The 20,141-nt window shown below is 40.1% G+C and overlaps 1 protein-coding gene across 1 annotated transcript; it reads left to right on the forward strand.

Annotated features, from left to right (window-relative positions):
* The first annotated feature begins 866 nt into the window (after positions 1-866).
* On the forward strand, positions 867-17,060 carry LOC129097712 (solute carrier family 2, facilitated glucose transporter member 1-like). Its single transcript, XM_054606618.1, has 12 exons — positions 867-902; positions 1,083-1,161; positions 7,127-7,155; positions 9,163-9,264; positions 10,255-10,415; positions 12,076-12,316; positions 12,430-12,592; positions 14,684-14,871; positions 15,023-15,127; positions 15,217-15,315; positions 16,156-16,359; positions 16,734-17,060. The coding sequence occupies exons 1-12, from the start codon at positions 867-869 to the stop codon at positions 17,058-17,060; spliced, it is 1,734 nt and encodes a 577-aa protein (XP_054462593.1).
* The last annotated feature ends 3,081 nt before the right edge of the window (positions 17,061-20,141 follow it).

The raw sequence follows: 20,141 nt of genomic DNA on the forward strand, positions 1-20,141 counted from the left end.
TAAAATCCCAAAGCTGCATCTGAGGGCTTCATAATATTTACAAAACACAAAACACTCCATCCTTTGACACCATTTGCATAAGAAAAAGTTATATTTTGTGCTTTTTTTAAGTACAATTACAATATGGGGGAAAACATAAACAGGCAATGCAACTTAAACAAAGTACACTCATTATTTTTAAAGAAATTGCACCTCAAAACTCCACCACTTTCGAGTCAAATGCAATCGAATATATTCAACTTTATTGAGACAATGAAATGCAGTTTAGCATCTAAGAAGTGAAAAAACGTCACATTTTAGGTTAAAAAACTATATTGATTATATCAAATGAACTTCACAGAAGATTTAGTTTGCTCTCACAGTATGTATCAGCCATGTGGACTGTGAAAACCTAAAATAAATGTTTATTCTTGACCTTAAAAGAAATACTCTAAACCCATTCTGTTAGATTATAATAATGCTAAATTGATTGCATAATCTTTCTACACAACCCTCTATGATGCAACATCACCTAAAGCCTCTGTGTCACCAGCAAATCACAAGACTGTCAGAACTGCAGCGTGAGCATAATTTGATACATCTGGATTTTATTTCACATTATTATGGACCGCCGCCTCGTGTTAGGAAGAAAAAAAGAAATGTTAAAAGTAATCAATTCTACAACTGGAGCATCATCTGACCCGTTGCCTCGGCGACGCACCGCGTTGCATCAGCATCCGCAGCATCAGCACCACCCAGCAGCTCCTGTCAAGGTCGCCGGCGAGAGGCATCATGGGAAGGCGAGGGGGGGGGAGTGGAGGACCCTTTAGGGACCCTCCTACTGCGCATGCGTCGACCAAGTAATCGTGATAAAGGCAGCAGCCATAATGGGAGATGGACGCCGCCTCTCCTCACGGGATGCGGTGATGATGCACATGACTCACGCATTTCTGCACGCAGAAGCGGGAGGGGAGGGGAGGGGTCACGTCACGGCATCCCAGCATTGCAGTTTGTCATAGGTTGATGGGAGAGGACGGAGGGGCAACGACATATGATAAATAATCAACACATTTGCGTGCGTTTTTTTGTTTTTGCGTGCTGAGCTGCTCCGGTGTGAGACGAGCATAAAGGGAGGCAGGACTCTGCTGCAGATCACACAGGGTCGTCTCTGCTCTGCCCCAGGTGAGTCACCGTATTGTTCAGTGTTTGTTTGTGCTGCTTTGATGTGCATCAACCTCGTGTGTGCTCCAGTTTGACCGACATCCCAAAAACATAAAGAGGTGAACTGACAATGAATCATCTGCATGCATGCTCCCATCTGCTCCCAGCAGACCACATGACAGTAAAAACACTGTGCAATAATAGTTAAAATAGTTTTGTTCTGTCTGTAAATATTATATTTCAGTTATTGTGTTTTTCTACTGTTTTTATTGCTTATTTATAATACTATGTCTCTTGTGTGCACTTTACTCTCTGCTGCTGTAAGCCTGCACATTTCCCCACTGCAGGACTAATAAAGGATTATCTTATCTTATCTTATCTTATCTTATCTTATCTTATCTTATCTTATCTTGTCTTTATGGCCTCTGTGGAATGCATGATGTCGGTGATGAGTGATGAGGGGCTGGTACCACGGACAGCGCCTAAACTGGTTTGTTCCTTTTGCTGCAGCTGAGAGCGCCGGCGGGCGGGTCCTGCAACGTTTTTCTTTTTCAACCACCACCTGAAGATCTGCTCACTGCATCCTCATCAGTTGGAGTATCAAATCCTCTGATACCCAGCAAGATATCAGAAGATGGAAGAACAGGCAAGTGGTCTTCTTTTCTCATAGTTTCTGTTTGAGATGGTTTTGTTGGATTTCTGCTCCAGATCTTGTTTTTTTCTTTAAATTAAATGGTTTTTTTTTACTGTTTCATCTCCAGAGTTCACTGGAGTTGTGATGTGTGAATAATGCATAGTGTGTTAGCAGAGTTTCTACATAATGTGAGAGCTGCGTGGGCGGCGTGACTCTATATTTGTACCGTTATAACTCTGTGAGTCACCCAGGAGCACTGCTGCAGATACCAGACACATCATGCCTTCTATATGTTTGTGGTGGTTTTCATTGTGCATGATTGATTTTTGACTTGTTGTGCCTGTGTGTGCTCATTAGTTTTGGTTTACTAACTGCGTGTATGTGAGAAACAGATAAGTGACGAATATTTATGAAGACCAAAACAAGAGACAGAGGAGAAAAAATCATTTTATTTTCCTTTAAATCAAGCATGCAGCTCGGGATGCGGACCCAGATTTAGGATTGTATTTGTTTTTAAAGAAGGATCTAGGTAAGAAAAGTAACATTGGAAGATATATTGGTTCAAAACATGAACTTTTTCTACAAAGATAGATTAAAAAATATCTTAATCAAATATTTCTAAAAGCTATACGATAGCAAACATTATTCCCCGATGCAAAACATCACTAAAAGCACTTGATTTGATGATAAATACATTATTGAGAAGACTTAGACTGTCGTTTCTATTATTGTAGTTGCAGAAAATAGTCCCAGAATGCAATGCAGCTACAAGACGCCTCTTCACAACTGAAAGTCAGCAACAGACAAACGTTCACACCCTTTCTGTCTTTAAAGGAACTGTAGAAAATCTAATAAGAAGTATAACATCTATTTATTGATGTCTGTGATTTTTCACTGGTTTTACATGTCTTATTGTCTATGTGAATGTATATATTTATCCTTTTTTCTGTCTGGATATGTGTGTTTTTCTCTCTCTGCTGTACTCAGGTCTCTCCTGCAAAATATATATCAATCTTATTACAACTTTCTGTTAAAATATATCAAGAAGAAGTAGATGATGCAGAACATGGAGGTAGACTGAAGTGCATGATTGATATTTTAAGATTGATTGATCAAAATCAGGACTAACATCTCTGAAAGTTTGCTGAAAAATCTACGTGAAATATTTTATCGTTAATCAAGTATTTAAGCATTGATTGACTTAAATTGTGACTTAAAAGTGATTTAAGCTGTAAAATTGAGGTTTGTAAACCATCATTTTTTTCTTAAGGTCAAATTCAGTGGGAAGTAAAATCACAAACATGACCCCACCATCTCTCCTACATGGGAGCAAGACTTTATAGATGTGTTTTAGTCTCTTTTTGTTGTGTTTATGTGTCTTTTTGTGGTTCTTTTGTGTCACTTTGTAGTTTTGTGTCTCTTTATTTGTTATTTTGTCACTTTATAGTTGTTTAGTATCTTTGTATTTGTATTTTCTCCATAGTTGTTTTGCACCTTTTTGCAGTTGATTTGAGTGTCTTTGTAGTTTTGAGTCTCTTTGTTGTTATTTTGTGTGACTTTGTCATTGGTTTAGTTTTTCTGTAGTCACTTTTTCTCTGTAGTTGTTGTTTTTTCGTCGTTTTGAGTCTCTTTGGGGTCACATTGTGTCTCTTTGCAGCTGTATTGCATCTCTTTGGAGTTTTTTTGGTCTTTTTGTGTCACTTTGTATTAGTTTCAGGATTTTATGGACATTTTGAGTCTCTTCCTGGTTGGTACGTGACTCTTTGAGTGACATTTTGCTGGTGAAGGCCAGGCGGTTTGGTAGACCCGTTCAGAAATCCATCCATGCTCTGAATGTAGTTTAGTAGTAAATTTATTTCCACAAATGTGTGTCATTGTATTGGTGTGTGTGTATTCCGTACATTCATCGTCCTGTCGTGCTCTGACTCGGCGTCCTGTTCTCACGGCTCGTGCGCTGAATATTGACGAGCTCATCAATTAACGACCCTCACGTTAAAATCCAGCCTGAAACGTTATCGACCGAATCGGCCAAAACAGCTCGATGCGTTTACCCTTCATCCTTGTTTCACTCCAAAGTTGAGCTGATTGTCTCACTGCTGGCTGGATGTAGGTCACATGTTGTCACCGTGTGTGTGTGTGTGTGTGTGTGTGTGTGTGTGTGTGTGTGTGTACACCATTGCAGTACACTGTAGTGTATCTTTTGTTATTGTGTGAGACCCTGCCGCATGTGTGCGTGTGTGCATGCGTGTCGTGCTGCGGTTACTTTCAGCCTCTGTCAATAAAAAGCTCTCACCTCCAGGCTGTTGCCATGGAGACGAAGGAAGGGAGGGAGGCAAGGGAGCCATATGGACACTTGTGGTCTGACGGAGGGGAAAAAGCAAAAGTGAGAGAGCTTTATTAAGGCAATAAGAAAGATGACGACGTTGTTAGATTGTTTTTCCATGTGCAGACTTTGTGAAATATGTGCGTGAAAGCTTAAAGGCCACATATACACGATTTGAGGATGGAATTGTGTCAACGTGACACCGGTTACCATAGCAATGCAGCATCTGTTCAGCAAATGTGGGCGCTGCAACAGGCGGCCGACAGAGAAGTTTGTCAGGAGCTTAACTACATCCCTCATGAAACATTCCTAGATTTCTGTTGCTGTTTCTGCTCTTCTTCAAACATCAAATCTATGATAGACAGATTGATCTGAATGAAAAATATGTCAACATTTATAAGATCAAAGAGGATTTGAGCTGTTTGAACAAAGGATTTGTCACCAAAATACTACAAAACTACTGATATTCTATAACTCCATTGCACCTCACAGATTCTGAAAAATTGTAGACATAAATGTAAACGTGTCACTAAAAAGCAGCTGTATTGCATTCGGCCCACACACTGATGTAATCGATCCGCATCAGAGACTTTTAGGCCGCCGTCATGTGACCGTTCAGTTCTACTGAGTCACTGTGACTTGACAAAAAAACAGAGACGGACACAGTCGATGAGGGAGAGAGAGAGAAAAGAGGAAGGTGAACTTATACAGCTGAGTGTGTGTGTGTGTGTGTGTGTGTGTGTGTGTGTGTGTGTGTGTGTGTGTGTGTGTGTGTGTGTGTGTGTGTGTGTGTCTGTCTGTCACGTGGATGCTGTTTACTGTATTCTCAGGCCACAATCAGCTGCATTTCTCGTGACGCTCTCAGGGCTCTTTCCTCTCCGTCTAATTTAATTAACTAAAGTGATGATGATGATTTCAGACGGATGATGAAGTTAATTTGTTAAAGTGTCTACGTCAAAAGAATTTGAAATTGATTACACAGCTCTGCGGACTGAGTCTGGAAAAAAAGAGTCCTTTGGTCTTATCTCTATAAACTAAAGTTAACTGAGGTTTCTAGCATAAATGGTTCTTGTTACAATACATATGATTGTATCATGTGTTTACTTAATCTCTTCTGTTGAAGCGTGGATATATGTTTTTATTCTGTTCCATTTACTGATGTGTTGTTTTGTTTTGACGTTTACCAGACGTGTAACTTGTTGCCTCCTCGGCCAGATCACATGTGAAAAAGAGACTTTCTCTGGTTGAATAAAGGTTAAATAAAGAATAAAATAAAAAAGGAAATTATAGCACCTAGCATTAAGGCGGGGCGATAAGTAGAAAATCAAATACCAAAATACTTTTTGACCGGATAACTTGATATTGATATTTACACGGCATTGTAGATTTAACTATTGGTGCTTTCAGACAATATTAGCACAATAAAACATTTGATATATAATGATCAGTAATGAGGATTTTTTGACTAAGTGGAAAATAATAGAATAGAATAGAACTGCTAGAACAGTCTGGTAAATTCAGAAAATTACATCCTTTCACTGTAAAGCAGCCTTTAAGATCAGGAAATCAGGAACTTTTCAACAACATTGTTTTATATATTTCCCAGGCATATCGTACATCTTTGGACCCAGACCCAGACTGAATGCTATCAATTAATTCACGAGAGAAAGTGTAAACCTTTTAAAGGCAGAAGTCTCTATTTTAGATACTGAGATCCACAAAAACAAGAGCAGACAACAGTCCCTTTGCAGACACACTCAGATACATGTAGCAGCTTTTAGTCTGTGTTTGCCTCCCTGGATTATTGATCGCTCGTAAATGTCACCTAAATCCTCAGGGAACGTTTTCAGGGAACAAATGCAAAACAGAGAAGATTTAATTAACCTTGAGGGCTGGAAAACATCTTGGTTTTTAATTTACCAGATAAAGGCAAACAACTGGGATGTTTACATGGCGAAGACTATCACTGTTACCATGGAGATGTCAACTAGTGACTGACATCCACCTGCTGCAGCTTTGTTTCAGGCATAAACTAACATGTCAGACGTGCAAAATGTGGTTTCTTCCTCCACCTCATTTGTTATCGTAACATATCAGTACGCCTCCTGGTGTGTTGTCACATATTTAAAAGGTGTCATTACTCATCTCACGGCTCGCTGGTTCAATTCAAGGCTTAAACAGGGAGCTTTTGGGATGTTTGAGGAGAAATGAATGGGACATTTTCACAACCAGGGTAATGTGCTTTCCTTTTAAATCCATCTACTTGCTATCATCCTGAGCTTCTCAGCTGTTTCCAATCACTCGTATACATAATTCCATTTTGACCTTCAAATCATTTCCCCATCTGTCTCTCTCTCTCTCCCTCTGATTGGTCCTCGGTGGCCGACGCCCACCTTCTGTACAGTGAATCCTGAGAAGTGCAGTCTATGCTAATATCATCTGACCTCGCTGTGAGGTTGTCGTACCAAGGGCAGTGGATCACCTGAGGCCCGTCCAGGTCTCCGTACCGTCTCATATAACAGCCGCACATTCTGCCGCGTCAGCAGCGAACTCCTTTTATTACTGACTTACAGACATCAGCAGAAAGCAAAGACACGGTGGCCTATTTTCTGCTGCTAGGACCCAACTTATTGGATAAATCAAGCATTCAATAATCTTTGACCTTTATTGACCTCCAGTAACTACACTTGAAGTTTGAGGAATCATGATGTCTTTTGATAGACCGTTGTGTCCGGCCCATTGCATGCTGGGATAGACTCTGTCTCCCAATGACCTTGAACAGGATGAGCAGTTTGGAAAATAGAAGAACGGCTAGGTGGAACATTGAACATGATATTTATGCAGTATTCAGTATCTAGTCTGACTCATTAACCCTTTATCTGACTGAGGATTGACAGAGTTCCAACTCTACTTAATGATAGTACCCTGTGTTGTTTATTGTTAAATCCACTGAAATGTCCGTGGTGCTAAAGAAGCAGAAGGATCTGTAATCAAGACTTTATCTCTGTTTCCTTAAACTTCTTTTTAAGGGGACCCACTTTTTGAAAATGACAAACCAGTGAAACTCCGTAAATAAACGTTCCTGATAACCAGGAACCACTCTGCTGCAGCTGTATGGACATTGTTTGACCTTAAACACCAGCTTCGATCTGCTCTCTGAAAACAGGAAGCTTAAAGGATTGTCAGACACACAAAAAGAGTGATGAATCATGCTTATGATCTGTTAAATTCTACTAGAAAGTGCCATTTTCCCACAGGGGTAGAACAACAAACTGTCATATTTCTGTGGTAATATGTCCAAGTTTAAAAACAGACCTTTAATCGTGTGTGTGTTTGTGTGTGAATAGGTGTGGCGTATTGTAAAGTGCTTAAGATATTTAAATGTATTCTGTTTAACATTAACATAACTTTTTATCCAAGAAAAGTTAGATTTCTTTTCATTAATGCCCTGTCTCATAATCATTTTCCATTTTACGGTCCTAACTTCCCTCTGGGATCACATAATTATTATGATCTTATTTTAGTGAGTTAGAAAGTTCTCCTGCTGTCTTGCTCATTATTTTTATTATTATTTCTATATATAATATGATTATTGACCTGTTTTTTTTTCTATTTCCCTGCTGTGTTAAACAACTTTTGGTATTTTTGCACAGATGGTCTCGTAGTTCGAGGACACATCTCCAACTTTTTTATGTACTTTTAATGATAAATTAAGAAAAATGAAAAAAACAAATTAGTAATGAAAAACTATTTTAAGAAAGACATGTTTATGTTATGGATTCTGGTCAGTGTGCAAAAAGCTGACTTAGAAAATGCCAAAAGCTCATCGTTACTTCCTACATGAATGCACCTTATGGATGCTCACTGAGGGTCAGACTTTAAAACATCTGATCGTCATGACGACAGCAGCGACTCCTTTGATACTCACCTTGATTTCATTACGTAGAGATGAATCGATGGCGTTATGGTGGCCGGCTCTGAAATAGGAGCTGCTGGACGGCTTTATTATTGAATTCCATCTGCATTTAGCTGATTTATATTCGAGGGAAAAAAAACTAAAAACAATTAATCAGAGAAATAGTTGCTTTAGTGCAGTGTGCAGGGACTCAAAGAATTACATTACATTACATTACATTACAGTCACTTAGCAGACGCTTTTATCCAAAGCGACTTACAGTCAGTAGTATATTACATATCATTCACCCATTCACACACTGATGACAGGCTACCATGCAAGGTGCCACCATCAGACTCTAACTAACATAAAGTACATTTCAGTTTTGATATGTAGGTTTTATAGAAGTTTTTTGGGGAGAAACTTCAGGTGAATAGGGTAAAAATAAAAAATAAACTAATAGATGCCTCCAAGACACTTACCCAGCCGATTACTGACATTAAGACAATTAATGACAATTTTTTGTATTACAAGTTTGATGTTAACTTATGTAAATCATGCATTCTCTTATTAAATATATTTCCAGAACATAAATCTGTACTTTGGATGAAGCCAGGTTCAAAATCTACAGACGAAATACAGACAAAGTAGTAAAATAAACAATTAAATGTGTTTTGGGGATATTTGATTTCCACAAGTCGGAAAAAAGACACAAAAATAGACCAAAATCTCAAATTTGACCAGTGCCTGACAAACAATTAGTTTTTTCTGGGGCGTCTTACCTTAATAGTTTTCACTCAACTCTTTATGCATGAAATATACTCTGATGTTTACATGAAATACATAAAGAGCCGATGTGTCTATCCAGTATAAATATGATGAGTAATCTCGTGTGGCTGCATTTATGATCTGATATTAATGTTTATGCGTCACTGACCTGTCTGCCGTCAGCATCACAGTTTTATTGCATCTGTATTCCGGCCGCAATTACGGTAAATCTCATTATGAGCTCAGGTTTCATGTTTGTTATTATGTCTCTCTCTCTCTCTTTGCCTCCTTCCTCCATCTTTCCTTCTATCACCACACCTGTCTCCATTTTGTGTTTGCTCTCTCCATTCTGCCTCTTTTCCTCTCCTTCCTGACATTTTCTCCTCCTTCTCCTCGCTGCAGCAGAAGCAGGTAACGGGTTATCTCCTGTTCTCCCTCGGCACCGCTGTCATCGGCTCTCTGCAGTTTGGTTACAACACCGGAGTCATCAACGCTCCGGAGCAGGTTGGTGATCAGCTGCACACAGTCTGCACCTTAGCTTCTCCAGATGTGAACAGCAGGTACTTATAGAGGTAAACATTTGCAAATCATGCGATGTGAAGTCAAACAACTCAACTGGTGTGAGATGTCTGACACTAAAATAAAGAGCTTAGAATTGGATTATTGGAGTACAAAAACATATTTAAAGATAAAGCTTAAATACCTACCTAATTCTGCTTCTACTGACGATACTACGTCTTATATTGACGCTACTACTTCTTCTTCTGACAATACTTCAACTTCTACTGACGATACTACTGCTTCTACTGCAGTACAACGTCTTATACTGACGATACTACTTCTTATTCTGACAATACTACTTCTTATACTGACGATACTACTTCTTATACTGACGATACTACTTCTTATACTGACGATACTACTGCTTCTACTGCAGTACTACGCCTTACACTGACGATACTACTGCTTCTACTGACGATACTTCTGCTTCTACTTATAGTACTAATTCTTCTGCTGACGATACTATTTCTTCTACTGATGATGCTACTGCCTTTACTTACAATACTACTTCTTCTATTGACGATATTACTGCTTCTACATACAATAGAACTACTGTTATTGCTATACCACTTCCATTCAATACTTATACTTCTACAGCTTAAACTTTTATATATTCTGCCAGTACTACTAGTACTACTAGGACTGTTACTAACGCTACTTCTGTTTCATCTGCTGCTTTACTACAATGCCACCACAGCAAACTTCAAGTTAGGACATTTTTTGAGACCATGATACTCATTTAGCAGCTGAATAAAGTGACAGACCGCTAGAAATAAAAACTGACTACATTTTGAAGATTCAAAGCTGTTTCTCCCAACTTTCAGCCCTCGTGCTAAGCTAAGCTAAGCTAATCGACCTCTGCTGACCTCAGTGCACTTCTACCTTTAAATACAGGAAAGATTTATCCCTTTATTCATCTGTCTTTGCCACCAGAAACTCCGATCCTTCTTCAACGATACCTGGGTGGAGCGTTATGGCGTGCCCATCACCCCAGGGGTCTGCACCATCGTCTGGAGCGTCTCCGTCGCCATCTTCAGTGTGGGCGGCATGGTGGGCTCCTTCAGCGTGGGCGTCATGGCAAACCGATTTGGCAGGTAGGGAATGAATGTCTGAAAAGTCACAGGTAGAAATGTCTGGGGCGGCTGTGGCGTAGTGGAGAGTAAGGTAGTTCTCCAATCAGAGGGTCGGTGGCTCGATACCCGGCTTCGGCAGTCGATGTGTCCTTAGGCTTGCCATCGGTGTGGACTGGATGTTGCATGAATGTTAGTTAGAGTCTGATGGTGGCACCTTGCATGGTAGCCTGTCATCAGTGTGTGAATGGGTGAATGATATGTAATATACTACTGACTGTAAGTCGCTTTGGATAAAAGCGTCTGCTAAATGACTGTAATGTAAATGTCTGTTTTGCATCTTAATTATCAGGGTTTTTCTGGGACATATTCAATGTCATTATTCAGTTTTTCTTCGCTCTGGGAGTTTTGTTTTTCCTTTCATGGCTCTGTGTATTTCCTGTGTGATTCAGCTGAGCTCTCACAATCCATTAGTCCTAATGGAGCTCATGGAGCGTGTCTGTCTTTAAGCCCGCTGCTCGGCTCTAATGTCCCCTCATTCTTACATTTTCCTCTGAGGTTTACCATCAGCATCAACTAACAAATTCACAGTGGACACACATTGGGCTCTTTCCCACTATTGTTTGCACACTAAAAATTTAAAAGAACAACAAGGAGTTCAGAATTGAAAGGATTACTTTAGCATTTGGGCAAAGTACACTTCTTTTCGACTAGCTTAACTTAGCATAAGGACTGAAAGCAGGGAGAAACGACAAGTCGGTCTCCATCCAATGTTTGTGTCAAATTAAACAAACAAGATACAGTGTGTCTAGTGTCAGGCTAGCTGTTTCCCTACGCTTCAAGTCTTTATGCTAAGCTAAGCTAATCGCCTTCCACTCTAGCTCCATACTTAAGGGCCAGTGTGTAGCATTGAGGGTGATCTATTGGCAGAAATCCATATGCCATCTGTGTTTTTACATTTTTGAGACGGCTACCTACACGCTTGGCACACGGGAGAAGTTTTAGTTTGTTGCAATCTGCAACCTCACCACTAGATGCTGCTAAATCCTGCACACTAGATGTTTAATGCCCAGACTTGAGATTCTTGTATTAGTGTCTTATTCTCCAAAAGAGTGCAAAATAAGCTAAAAGAAAATTATCTGTATTCCTATAAATAGATGTAGCTACAACAAAAATACAGAAACATTTGTTGACAGAAAACAACAAATAAAAGACAGATTTCCTGATATCCTTCATCTTGACATTCAAGGTCACACACTCACACATGAACCCACATCAACCCACATTGCCCCGTACAACTGCACTATATCTGTCAATGAACTAATTAGACAGGAAAGCAGCTGACATTCACATACACTCAGGCAGGTCAATCAGTCCTGACACCACAAATAGAAATCCTTCAGTTAATCAATGAACTCGACACGAACCATCTTCCTTAACCACAAACCTCTCTGCTGCTCTCCCAGCCTTGTATCATGACAAGGCTGTTTTGTGTCTCTCAGGAAGTCAATAAGGAGTGTTATTCTTGGTGGATACAAAAATGAAATGCATCCACGTTACTTAGCAGCAGTCAGAGCAAGTGAATGAAAACTTACTGTTGGTTTTGTTGCCTAAACCTAACTGTTGTTGGTTTTGTTTACTCCTCCTCCTCTTCCTCCTCCCTCCTCCTCCTCCTCCTCCTCAGGCGTCGCTCCATGTTCCTGGTGAACTGCCTGGCGGTGATCGGCGGCCTCCTCATGGGCTTCTCCACCATCTGCTCCTCCTATGAGATGGTGATCGCCGGTCGCCTGGTCATCGGGCTGTTCTGCGGTCTCTTCACCGGCCTGACCCCCATGTACGTGGGCGAGGTGTCACCCACGCCCCTCCGTGGGGCCTTCGGCACCCTCCACCAGCTCGGTGTGGTGATCGGCATCCTGATTGCTCAGGTCAGCAGGCACCTCACATTTAACGACCTCGTAATCCAGCAGATTTTTAAGAGTTATGTATTATTTAGCTTGCTGTGACTCTGATCCAGATGTTGTGGCCCCTTGGTGTTTAGGTCTTTGGTCTGGAGGCTCTGCTGGGCTCGGCCAAGCTGTGGCCCCTGCTGCTGTCCCTCACTGTGGCCCCGGCTGTGCTGCAGTGCATCCTGCTGCCCTTCTGTCCAGAGAGCCCTCGCTTCCTCCTCATCAACCTGAAACAGGAGGAGAAGGCACGCAAAGGTACACACTGATACTGCTGCGATACTTCCACTTCTGAGTACAAACACACTTCTTCTACTGATGATACTTCTCCTTCTATGCACAATTACACTTCTTCTACTTCAAATACTGTTTATTCTACTGACAATACTATTGCTTCTCTTGACAATACTACTTCTATGACGATACTACTGCTTCCAATAAGACTTCATCTACTGACTCAGTAGTGCTTTTACTTACTATACTACCACTTCTACTGATGATTACTTCAACTAACAAAACCACTTATTTAACTGACGATACTTCTGCTTCTACTTATCATACTACTTCTTCTACTGACGATACTTCTACCTGCATTGCTTTTACTTCCACCACTAAAACCACGTCTACTACTACTTCTACTGCTGCTACTGTATTACTGATACAACTACTAACACATCTACTTGTACTGCTGCCATTACTTCTACCATCACTACTACTATCACTGCTTATTCTACCGTAACCACTGCTTCTATCGCTGCTACAAAACCACAACTTCTGCTACTACTGCAACTACTAACACTACTATGTTTCTTACTACTAAAAATAATACTACTACAGACAGTTATGCTACTGCTGTCACTACAATAACTGCTACTAACAGCTGCTGATACTTCTGTTAAAACTATTGCTTTTTTCTTCTACTTCGAATGCTGGTACCACTGCTGATAAAACTTTAACAATTTCTACTGCTTCTAACATGCAATACTGCTGCTTTTGTCAATATTACTACAACTGTACCATTACTGCTACAGCTATGGTTTTAAAGAAATACTGTGACCTGAAAGAAATACATGAGAGACAAAAACAGAAGGAAGGAAGTGCGAGTGAAACACAGAAATATAAGCATGAAAAGAAGAAAAATGATAATGAAACTAATAAAGGAGAAAGAGAGACAGAGGGGTGTCCTTGGAGAAAAAGAACAGATGAAAGTGATAAAAAACAGAAGAGAAAGACAAAGGATGAAGAAAGAAAACAGAGACAGGGAGACATCGGTACTTAACAGGTACACAGGGTGAGATCAGGTGAGACAGGATCATGTTTTAGCTTCAGAGAGTCCTTGAACGGACAGAAGGTTTTGGCGTCTGTTCAACAGACACTGACCCACTTCTCCTTCACGCCTCTCATCAAACACAAACACAAACACAAGAGTAAAGAGCTGCATCATAGTTTGTGTTGTTGTCAGCTAAATTTGTTTTTCTGCTCTTTTCTTTGTGAAGATAAAGAATCTGATACGCCTCTTGTTTCCCAACAGCTGAACCAAAAGACTCACTAGCAGCTGTTTAGTCAGAATAGTCAGTCATATACAGTATAGAGTTCTTGGCAACTTTAAAACCACATTGTGTAGGATTGTTATGTGAATAAAACACCTTTAAAATGAGTATTTGCTCGTAGGACATGAGACAATCCTGCTGAAGAATGGCGATTCATTTCAGTGTCCTTGGGCCAGATTCGTGGGGTTGGAGATGGTCTTTCTACAACATTGTCTTCTCTTGTACTACCACTGGAGGGTGCCAAATTAAGGGTTTTCATAATCTAGTAGTGGCTTTTTTTTTTATAACTTTATTGGATATTATCTAGTGGAGAACTGAGAAGAATTGAGGGTAAAGAGAGATGAGGGACAACAGTTTCCTGCCTGAACTCAAAACAGGGATATTGCAATCACACGGTCAGCGTTTTAAACGACGAGGCCACAAAGATGCCTCCATATAACGGCTTTAAAGACACAACACAATATTTGGACCAGCTGCTGCATCATTTCCAAATGGTTGACAGATATTTTGATGGATTAAAGTGGAAGGTGCGTTTGCATCAGAATTGTTTGTGATGACAGCAGCCCTTCATGTTCGAATGATGAAGGTCTACGTACTCTCTTGTTGCTATTTGGAGCTTTCAACTGAATTTCGTGGTCTTTATCAGTGAATGTAGTTTGCTCAGTAGTCATGGGGATGGTGTGCTGTGGTTGCAATGAAAAAGATAGTTAGTGCAACTTGTTTTTAAATTGTTTTTTTTATCATTATTTCCAGATAAGCGTCACTAAAACATCCAGCTTGTGTTTGTGTCTGTTGACAGCGCTGGTGCGTCTGCGTGGCAGCGAGGATGTGAGTAAAGACATGCAGGAGATGAAGGAGGAGAGCGCTAAGATGGCCATGGAGAAGAAGGTGACCATCTTCGAGCTCTTCCGCTCGCCGGCGTACCGACAGCCCCTCCTCATCGCCGTCATGCTGCAGCTCTCCCAGCAGCTGTCAGGGATCAACGCTGTGAGTCACACACACACACACACACACACACACACACACACACACACACACACACACACACACATACATACACATATGCTACTTGTTCTCTGGTTCATTTGAATGTAGTTATAAAATGTATATGTTTTTCCTTTCTTTCCGTGTCCCTCAGGTGTTCTACTACTCGACAGGCATCTTTGAGTCGGCCGGTGTGAAGCAGCCCATCTACGCCACCATCGGAGCCGGCATCGTCAACGTCATCTTCACCGTCGTTTCCGTGAGTGACATCAGCGTGTTTGTCTTTCTCCCCTTGTGTGTTTGCGTTCGTTCAGCGTCGCATCACTGCCTCCTGTTTCTGTCCTACAGCTCTTCCTGGTGGAGAAGGCCGGACGAAGGACTCTGCACCTCCTGGGATTGGGTGGAATGGCCATCAGCGCTCTGCTCATGACCATCTCCCTCCTGCTGGTGAGTTCCATCAGAGGGCGACTCCTCTGGTTGTATAGAAGTCTATGAGAAAAACAGATTTACAGTAAACATAAAGTTTATGGTAGTTTGTTTTACAGCATGATGTTCATTTAGTAAATGATGCTCCATTTAGAGTCAAACAGACCATAAAGCAGGGATGCCTTGTGATTGACAGGTTGCTATACGGCGTTGCTACTGCAGTCCAAATATGGTCACTTTTGTTCACTGGTTGCTAAAAAACAAGATGGCGACGGCCAAAATGCCAAACTTGAGTGACATCACAACGATTACTTCCACTTCTTGTCCACAGTCTGTTTAAGAGACTTTGCTGTTGAGTTTTTTAAATGTATTTTCTTGGGCGCTTTGAGCTACATTAGCCGAGTGCCATTTAGTTCCAATATATTGGAGAGAAGGCAAACATCTCTACGGCCTATATCTCCAGGTAAAAGGAGATTATGTATGTAATTGGTTTAGGGATGAACTGTCACTTTAACTTTCCTATAAAACTACTGATTAGTGAAGCTTTGAACTCAGAATTCTGACTTTGACATTGATCTCAAAACTCAAATAATTCCTTTAGTTTGCTCTTATCTTCTCCTACACTGTTCAGCTCCTTCCAAACAAAGTTATACATAAAACATCTCATTCCATTTCAAGTGTGCTGCAGTTATGTCTTTAAACCACAAGGTGATACTCTTTCATTTGGTTAGAAAGACCACAGAGTAGAATCAATATTTTCATTATCAAATGTTATCAATAGCCTTTAAAGTCAGCAAGAATTGTGTATTTATTAGATTAAAATATGTTTTCCTCTTCCTCTCTCTCCCTCTATCTAAACAGAAACACATTCCCGTTATGAGCTACATGGCCATCATCGCCGTCATGCTTTTCGTGGCTATGTTTGAGCTGGGCCCCGGTCCCATCCCATGGTTCATTGTGGCCGAGCTCTTCTCTCAGGGGCCACGCCCGGCCGCCATGGCTGTGGCCGGCTGCTGCAACTGGACGGCCAACTTCCTGGTTGGGATGAGCTTCCCCAAACTGGTGGTAAGGGAGACGTGATTGTCCTGGTTTGAGGTTTAGTTTGGGTTTCTATTCTTTTATGTTTCTTAGTCTTCTTTTTTATAATTAACTTTTTGATTTTTACACTTTTTGAAGATAGATATATGGATGGATGGATGGATGGATGGATGGATGGATGGATGGATGGATGGATGGATGGATGGATGGATAGATAGATAGATAGATAGATAGATAGATAGATAGATAGATAGATAGATAGATAGATAGATAGATAGATAGATAGATAGATAGATAGATCATCATATCATCATCATATTGGATTATAACTCTGAACATGTAAAATCAAGTATTCCTATAAATCCCTGACTCCCTTCTTTTCTCTTTTCTTCTCCCCTCAGGAGTGGTGCGGGCCTTGGGTCTTCCTCATCTTCACGGCCTTCCTCGTCCTCTTTTTCATCTTCACCTTCATCAAAGTCCCGGAGACAAGGGGCAAGACCTTCGACGAGATCGCCCAATGCTTCGGGAGCCCTCCTCCCAACTCCTCCGTCGAGGACCCTCCCGCCAGCGCCAGCACCGCCACCACGCTCCCCGCCTCTCCGGTGAAGGAGAAGGTCCCGTTGGTGGAGGCGGTGGTGGAGGCAGCAGCTCCGCCTTCCGCCACCGAGAGCACGCCGCTTCAAGATAAATCAAAATCCACGGCGCAGGAGAGAGTAGAGCAGCTGTAGATAGAGTTTTAATGGGTGAAGGGGGGTTTTAAAAGAAGGAAGAATCACAGAGATTTCAATATAAACTACATCATTTTATAACAGACCTACCGAAAACAACAGTATAATCAACTTATAGGCTTTAACCTTTAAAAGGTCACGCTTTCTGCTTTGGCTCCTTAGACTTCTTCCTTCTTTTAGATCCTCCCTCCCGTCACTGATAAAGGGAAGCTCTCGCTGTACGCCACTGCAGATTTAACCGACTGTACATTCCTAGGAATTAAGCTACATTCATTCAAAGGCTGAGTCTTTTTCAAGACAGCTGTGCGTCTAGTCATGACGACACCAACGCGGCAAAAACGTCAGACTGCTACTAACAGGTGTCCATCACTGTAAAACGTCCATCACTGCAGACTAGAGGCAGAGTGTGCTGACAAGGACGCACGCCTTTGTGCGGGTGTTTCCAGTGTGAGTAAGGTGACTCCGATTGGGATGATGCAAATTCTCGTATTCCTGTTTTTAAAGTTAGGACAGGCGTTTTAGTGAGTGTTTTAGTGCAATATAACTTTGTAGTTTCATCTAGTGATATTTGATTATCCATTTGTTCTTGGTGTTTTCCAGAAGTGTTCTCAAATCACACGTGTAAGAAAGGGATTCTTTGAAATGTCTGCTCCGCCTTCAGCTGTTGACTATGAGCTTTTCAGCGATGCCAAAGTACTGAAGTCCCGGTGAACGAACGTCGCCTCGAATGTGTTTCCTCTGGTTGTTAAATTCAGGATGAGAAATTAGCAGCAGCCGCAGGTCTCCGTTATTTTTTGGGGTGTTTAAAGCTTTAATCCACAAGTTTATTCAACTATATTTAAAGTAGCGCCGCTCTGGTTTTGTTTTATATTTTCCAGCTTGTTCTTGGATTATCAGTTGATAAAGTTCAGTTCTACATATATTCCATTTTTTTTTAAGAATTTTGTTTAAAAAAAGAAAATTCATGAACTCGTCATTGATTTAATTTCTATTACGATTCTTATGATAGTTAAATATATAGAGGCAAAAAGATATTTGTTGGTAAATCTTGTGGATTATTGCTTTACTATATTGGGAAAATGATTGCAAGCTGGTAAAATCATGAGTTTGACGGTGACCTGTGGACAAAAATCTGTTGTCTTAATTGTTTTAAACATGATTACAGTAGGGTAACGTGCAATGTATATTTTATTTTGACCATAAAAAGATGAGTATATATTCCCGTAGAAATAGATTTTTGTATAAAGTATATAATTATAATTCACTAAAGCTAGTTAAGAATTGTAATGCTTTCCAGCCCCGAGTAATGAAAAGAGTCTGTAGTGAGCTTCACAGGAGGTGCAACACTGTAAATCTCATCTGTTACTACCTATTTAGATGCACTTTGTTAACCAGACAAGCAGCGGATCGAGCTTTAGAGCCCAAATCACTAATGTAACAGTCAAAGCTGTATTTACCCGAGCGACTGCGTATATATCTGGCCTTAGAATAGATAAGAGTCGTATAAAATGTGCAATCTATAAAGAAACAGCAGCCTAAAGACTGTCTGAGCTGATAATGAAAAGAGGAAATGAGAGGGGAAGTGCTAATACTGTATGAACAACATTTTAATCGAAGACAAATTTAACATTTCCTGTTGTTTGATTGGAATAACTAATCTGTCTGATTTATATTTACATAGTGAGAAATGGCGACTATGAGAAACAAATTGTGTTGACCACTAATAATGAGATAATAATTGTTTGTTGAAACAAAACAAGGAAAAAACGATATCCTCCTTTCAAAATAATGACACACTAAGTAATGATCAAAATTAGAGTTGATCTTTGGCAAGAATAATTTATTTTCCTAGTATATCAAAAAGCCAAACTATGACAGGAAGACGCTGATAAAAATGAAGCTTATCATTCTTGCAACAAAATTAATGCTAAGTTATTTAAATTAGCCGATCTGTCTGAGTAAAATAGCTAGGAGGGGACATCATGTGTCGTCTCGAAATAAAGAAAACATTTTTTTTGTTTTATTAATTATATACCAAAACTTAATTTATTTGTCTGTTGGCTATGTGAGCTCTCTTACGCTCCAAAAGCTGCAGTGTTCTTTCAGTCATTCATTTCGGTGTCTCGCTGTTTTAAAACTCATAGATCAGAGGTTACAGGAAAAGTTGCTCAGTTAACTCAAACAAATCAGATTCTGCCTCCAGAGAAGTACAAACTTCAAACTGACTCCAGGAAATTAAAAACTACAATCTGCCTTTGAGTCAAAAACTATTAAATTCATTTTTATTGAGAATGAAAATAGCATTTTGGTGTCAAACTCTCAGATGTGCTAACTTGTTTCACGTGTTTCAGAATGCTGATATGACATGTTGTTGTGATCCTACATGAAGAATTTCAAACTTCTTTGACATTTAATGCCCAAACGCACTGAACGCATCATTATGAGTAACTTGTTAAGTATACATCCTAACATGGAAATACCTATTTACATATTAATCCTGTAAGGCATTGTAATACTATCCCAAAATAATGACAATAAGTCACAAAATTGAGATAGCATCTCATTATTTGAGATATTAAGTCACACTATCAACAATTTCTTCATTATTTTGAGATTCTAAGTGATTATTTAGGTATTTAGTCAAAATATTGAGAAAGTTTTGATTATTTTGATATGTATCTCAAAATGATTAGAAAGTTTCTCAAAATAATGACAAACGTTGTCAATATCTTGAGAAACTTTCTTATCATTTTGAGATACTTAGTCATTCTTTTTTGGATACTTGGTCAAAATATTGACAAAGTCACCCTTAATTTTGAGATTCTAAGTCATTATTTTGAGATCAGTACACGACAGGATCTTTTTTGTTTTGTTACTACAGTGGCTGAAATGAGCTTCCATAAAAATATCCATGTAACTGTATTGTTTGTGTCAAAATCAGTGGCCTCCAGTGCGTTTGTGGCTTCATTTGTCGGGTTAACGTCTTGACTCTTGTCTGAACAGTCGGCCATGTTGTCACATATTTATTATGCATCACCAACAATGTACAGTGTGTTTGTTTGGTGTATAAGTGTACGACAC

The sequence above is a fragment of the Anoplopoma fimbria genome, chromosome 10 (assembly GCF_027596085.1).
Source record: "Anoplopoma fimbria isolate UVic2021 breed Golden Eagle Sablefish chromosome 10, Afim_UVic_2022, whole genome shotgun sequence".
NCBI classification, from domain to species: Eukaryota; Metazoa; Chordata; class Actinopteri; order Perciformes; family Anoplopomatidae; genus Anoplopoma; species Anoplopoma fimbria.

Excerpts from the sequence above, each read along its gene's own strand:
- LOC129097712 (XM_054606618.1), top strand. The coding sequence starts at position 867 with ATGGGAGATGGACGCCGCCTCTCCTCACGGGATGCG. Across the intron at positions 7,156-9,162 it reads TTTTTGAAAATGACAAACCA|CAGAAGCAGGTAACGGGTTA; the intron begins GTGAAACTCCGT and ends TCCTCGCTGCAG. Across the intron at positions 12,317-12,429 it reads TCGGCATCCTGATTGCTCAG|GTCTTTGGTCTGGAGGCTCT; the intron begins GTCAGCAGGCAC and ends CTTGGTGTTTAG.